Source organism: Hyperoodon ampullatus (genome assembly GCF_949752795.1).
Source record: "Hyperoodon ampullatus genome assembly, chromosome: 6".
Lineage (NCBI taxonomy): Eukaryota > Metazoa > Chordata > Mammalia > Artiodactyla > Ziphiidae > Hyperoodon > Hyperoodon ampullatus.
Window position 1 is genome coordinate 60,386,043 of NC_136919.1, and position 6,000 is coordinate 60,392,042.

The 6,000-nt window shown below is 41.6% G+C and overlaps 1 protein-coding gene across 1 annotated transcript in view; it reads right to left on the reverse strand.

The window, feature by feature from the left end:
- The window catches only part of CNTLN (centlein), a gene marked incomplete at both ends in the record, with an annotated part of 349,797 nt that extends 345,471 nt beyond the window's left edge, over positions 1-4,326 (reverse strand). The window contains one exon of the mRNA XM_079706500.1: positions 3,967-4,326. Coding sequence (XP_079562626.1) covers positions 3,967-4,326 — 360 coding nt within the window. The remainder of the gene's footprint in view (positions 1-3,966) is intronic.
- Between the last annotated feature and the right edge of the window lie 1,674 nt (positions 4,327-6,000).

Below are 6,000 nucleotides of genomic sequence, written 5' to 3' on the forward strand. Positions count from 1 at the left end.
ATTCAGATTTTGTCACCTAAAAATACTCAAATGTATAAGTGATACTTGACTTGAGAATAAGAAGTTCTTTTCTGAGCAATAAAATGCTACAAATGGATTGTGGGACTACTGTACAATATGTATTCGTTTTTGTAAGTTTTTTAGTTATTCAAATGCTATATTATCTTCAATGTGAATTATACCTCTAATTATTAAAAAGACGCTCCTTCATATACAAAAAGAAACAAAGCCCCCAAAAAACACAAAACTAGTTTCCAAACTATTCCACGCATTATTAAAACAAGGAAACTAACTACTACCAACCATATTATCTTTATATTTTCCTTTCCTTTGGTCACTTAAAATGTTCTTTTCAAAAAAGTAAAAGTAAAAATACTTAAATATTACTCATTATAAAATATTTTATTCTTACTACAGGACTTCCACACGAATCAAATAATTTAAAATATAAATTTAAAAATCCTACTCCTTCTCACAAAGTTTATTAAACTCAGCCAATGAGAGATGACTAAATGCCCGAAGATTTGGGTCTGAGTTATCTTAGCAGTGGATTGGCTTTGACTTTCACTTATCAACATGGAAATAAATATCAACTTTACAGATATAGACACGCAAAATTGTCTTTTTCACTGGGTACCTACTCTCCCACCACCTAGTTTAGTATTTGCAAACATAATAGGCCTTCGATCGACCTCTACTGCAGGAATGAATTCAACAAACATATGAAAACTATTTTCTGTTTTTAAACAAATAATTTCCTACCAGAACTCAAAGAAAACAATGGAAAGAGTTTAATTACAAAGTATGGCACAAACTAGCCACTCACTAAATTATCATTATGAAAAATAACTGTACAAAAAGATTCATCTATTAGAATACAGCTCCTAACAACAGTGAGAATTCTAATTATACAACATGTTCTCAATTTTTTTTTCTTTTTTTGACTGTGCTGCACCGCATGCAGGATCTTAGTTCTCTCACCAGGGATCAAACCTGCGCCCCCCGCAGTGGAAGCACGGAGTCTTAACCACTGGACCGCCAGGGAAGTCCCTCAATTTTTTTTTTTTTTTTTGTGAATGACTGGACAAGGTTTCAACACACCTAAATGTCTAATACAAAATGTAACTGGTTGATTTCTCTAGTCATATACTCTTAATTCCAACATCACATACATCATGAAAGTTAATTTCATCATGAAAGTTGGAGTAATGCACATATATTTCATTTAAATGCTATAATATATCTTTACCTGAAATTGGTATATAGGTTTAGTAAAAGTTTTTGGCTGTGACTAAAAAGAGAAATATGGTTTGAGATATACATAAATTTGTGTGTGTGTGTACACCTGTGTGTGTCTATACATATATACATTACACATACCTAACTTTTTCTCATCTGATATTCTACAAGTGGTGAAAAATGTGCACATACACATACCCACAACCCCATTCTTGGTCACAAAGAGACCACAATCTTGAAATACAAAATCAAAACTAAGAGGATGGTGAAGTTAGGTTCTAAATCAGTGAATAAAGCATGACTGTCATGAACTTAAAATTGATCTTTGGAGTACCTTTGAAAGTTCCTTAGAAAAAGCTAGATTTGGAAGCTAACCTATCCTCAGTAAATCCAATACAGACAACTTTTCTTCCCACACTGAAATCAACCACTTTTTCTTCATCTAAGTATGTGTATATTGCTTGCTAATCTGGGGCCATACGAAAAAAAGTTTAAATATCACAATCACATAGAGTAGGATGAGATACTGATATTAAGAGAAACAGTTGGAACAGAGATTGTTTTCTGTTACATGCTTATTCTGAGTCATTCCAATGGACTAGAATGGTACATGGGATCACTTTCTTTTTCTTCACCAAGCACATATAATTGAATTCCTGTAAGCTAAACGTGGGAAAAAACCAACTAATTTAAATGAAGCTGCAACTTATGACCTGAGACTAATTAATTAGTGGGGTTCTTTTTCCCAAACTATACATTTGACCCATTACTGGGCTGTGAAATTAATTTAGTAGATATTAGCAGCACTTTCTTAAATAATAGATTTTAAAAGAAAACATCAGAGTTCAGGACACACAGGGTAAATACTCTTTCTGAAATTATATGCATGTGTATGTGTGTCTACTTACTAGGTTGACATGTAAAATGAATTTCTTATCTTGGGTATAATTTTTGAGAGCTGTGGAAAACATAGGGGTTAATACTATGTATTCTTGGGTACTGTGATTTCTAGCTTAATATATAAGTGGAAGAACTAATTTTAAAAATGTAAAAGTGAATGTTTAATTAAATGCTTTTTATAAAACAATTCAATTATTATGTCTCCCAAATTTCCCCAACAGCAGGAGTATGATTTGACTGAAGTTTTATGGTATGGGATAGTGCCAACCTCATCTCACATTACTGGAATGCCTATGATCATCTAACAGTGTCAGTACTATAAACTCAAGAACCATTGTTCCAGGCTACCTATGACCATCTCAATTCTTACATCTTCCGTAGTCACATTTTGAAAGAATAGTTAATGGATTGGGGGAAGAGGATCATTGGGCTGTTTCCAACAGACTGATTTCTTAATCAAGTCAGTCACAAAAGTAAACATCTTAGTTCCTTATCCAGCTCAGGGCATAACTATGGTAAATACAGAGTAAGGGGTAGGGGAGAAAGGGTGTATAAGATATGGGCAAATAGCATCTTAGATTAGGACTTGCCAAAGTAACAAAGCCCTTTATCATGGATTCACATCTTTAAACTACCCAAAGGTGAAGAGTGAGATGACAAAATGCTTTAATTCCTTGGTGTCTTTTATTTATCCCTTTGCTCCTTACCCAGTGAAGAATACAGAATGGAAAGTCAAAAGGAGGCAGTCACATAATACCTCCCCAACTTGTTTAAGCAAAGACATATTCAATTTGAACAAGACTGCTGTGTTTTTACATCCTTGACTCAATCAACAAAATCCTGCAAAAGAATCCAATAGAATTATGAGAATGAAATTCATGAATTTTTATTAATCTAAACTTATGATATTGCTTATAAAGTTACCTTGTTGTTTAGCAGTTCTTAATTGGTTCTGTCTTGAAGACAGAGTGACTCAAAGATCTACTGTTGAGTGAATTCCCAACATTTAGTCACCCAACCCTGCCAAAGGTTCTGGTAAAATCAGAGAAGAGATGGTGGTAAGGATGCAAAACTATAAAGGAAAATCAAATCTTTCTGAACATGAGTAGTCAAGCCATCTTTGGTGTATACGAACTCTACAAATAACAGGAAAGTAATGTTAAGGCAATTGATCTAGTAAATGCTTTTCCCAGGCAATATGAAAATGAGATTTCTCACTCCAGAAGTATGGAATTAACATAGTTGGTTAATAAATATTAAGCATCATCTACTGTGAATGAAAGTTCCCAGCCTGATACTCCCTAAAAATTATTGGTCTGTTTTAACAACTTAAGTTTTACTTAAGAACAAGGGCAAGTGTGGGTTTGACAATTAAAAACAGGCTCCTTCATCCATGGGTTTTATTTCAGTAAAAGTGTTTCCACTTTCCCGTTCCACATTTCAACTCAAGGATTGCATTCCTGCTGCACCAAGTACCACTACAGTCACGACACAGCCCTTGGGCTTGGGGGCGGTGGGGGTGCGACTGCGCGTTTTGGTGGGATCCAAGTGAGGTCAACCAAACCCAGGGCGCCGAGGCCGACCCTGCCCGCCCACTGTCCGGAGAAGGGCGGGAGCCCGAGGTCGGCGAGCCGGGCGAGGCCGCCTCCCTCAGCCCAGAGCTGCGGGCCAGGCTGGGTGTGGGAGCCGGCACCGGGCGCCGCCGGGCGGAGGTGGGTGGGTCCCAAACCCGCGCAGCTACGCAGCCGAAGGCAGAAGGAGACGGGCGCACTTCCCACCGGCCCCGGCCCGGCTGTGGAGGGGAAAGGCCGGCGGCCACCTCGATACCTGACACAGGGCCAGCTCCTCCTTTACGCTGCTCAGCTCTTCCTCCAGCAGCTGCGTCCGGGTCACCATCGCCTCCTCTACCGAGATGCCCTCTAGTCGCATGGACCCCATGGGCGCGCTGAGGAGGGGAGCCTGAGCCGCAGCTGTCCCCCCTGGCCCTCGCTGGCCCTCTGACCCTTCTTCGCCCCGCCGGGGTAAATCGCTTTTGTCCACGACGCCCTCCCGCGCTGCGCCCGCAAGACCCGAAGTCTTGCTTAGCACTTCGTGTGCCACAGCTCCCAGCCCAACACGTGGGGACCCGGGCCCCAACTGTCGCGCGGCGGGCGGAGGGAGCTGTGAGGGCGGCAAGCGCGCCGCCATGGCCGCGGCTGCTAACGGGTCAAGTTCCCTCTAGGAAACTCCTCCTCCCCTTCCCCATCCTAGCGAGCCCGAAGCTCTGAGCTGCGCATGCGCCCGACTTTTCCCGCCTTGGCGCGCGGGGTCTCGCGCTCGCGGGTCCTGGCGGGCTTCCCACGGGCCGCGCGCCCGGCGCGAGCGTTAGCGGCGCACGCGCCGTGGCCCAAGGAGTCAGGCGGCTCCGCCCCGCGCACCACCCCCGCGTGCCCTGGTCAGTCTTTAACCTGCAACGTCACGGCTTCCCGCACGCCTAAAACCCTACCCGCCGCTTTGCGCCTAGCTTACATCCCAATTCTTAAAGGCTTCCTTGACAAGCCCCTACCCCCAAATGATCCCTAACTGTGAATTCCTCTGCCTTCAAGGCCCCTGCCAACTCGTTTGTCACGTTTCTTTGACCGCCCTGTAGTGTTAGTTACAGGGCTAATCCCTCCAGCGCTGTTGTAAACTCCTTGAGGATCAGGGAATAAGTTTTACACTTAAGTGTTTTCTTCAAACCCTTTAGCAAAACTGCTTGACGTACAGCTGACAACCAGCTGACTGATGTCGAGGAGATGTGGAAAGCCTTGGGCTGAGCTGGGACTAGCGGGCAGGTTTCCCATTTGAATTATGAACTTTTGTGCACCCTTTGTCTTTTGCAAGAGTCAGGACTTCCTTTGAGTTTTATGTCAGCTTCTTTACGCAGTTGGCTGCGTATCAGAGTGTGACCCGCATTCCCAAAGTTTGGATCCTTGGACTAATTTGGAGCGTGGTTAAAGAAACAAGACCAACTCTCTTTATTGTTCATCCTCTTTTTTTTTCTTTTTTCCTTCCTTCCTTCCTTCCGGCTTCCTTTCTTTATAAACTTTGAATAACCTCTTTTTCTGTCATTAAAACACGTCCTACTCCTGATGTGTTTAGTAAGGAGATGCGCATTGAGCTAGCACTCGAGTTCTACCGAAAGCTAGATTGCTGTCCTCTGCGGAAAAGGTTCCAGAGTACTTGGAGAGCTAGATGGGGTAAGGAGGACTGTGGAAATAGGGAGGTGACCGTTTTAACTGATGACCTCTTCATTTAATCAAAAGTACCGCTTTGTGAATCTAGTCAGCACATCAAAAGACACCCTCCCTAGGGGATATGGGGGTATATGTATACATATAGATGATTCACTTTGTTATACAGCAGAAACTAACACAACATTGTAAAGCAGTTATACTCCAATAAAGATGTTAAAAAAAAAAAAAGGCACTCTCCCAGTCAGAATTCTGCTGAGGCAGGATGATTGTGCTTTCTTCCCACTGAAGGTGAATATTAAACAAAATTTATAAAAGGATTACACTAGAAAAAGTACATATAAGCCTGTCTTAAAAGGAGCTACCATATTGAACATTTACTATATGCTGAGTCCAGTGATAACTACTTTTCATATATGTACTCATTCAGTTCTCACAACATGAGGGTAAAATAGATATTATTATCCCCATTTTACTAGTGAGAAAACTGAGATTTGAGAAATTACTCTACCTTGTCTGAAGTCCCACATCTGGTATTAGAAAAGCTAGAATACGGATCCACTTAACTCTAAAACCCGTGCCTTTGATCCCTACCCTTACTCCATACCTGTCACTTGAAATACAGCATTAGGTCTGATAGCACATGAGA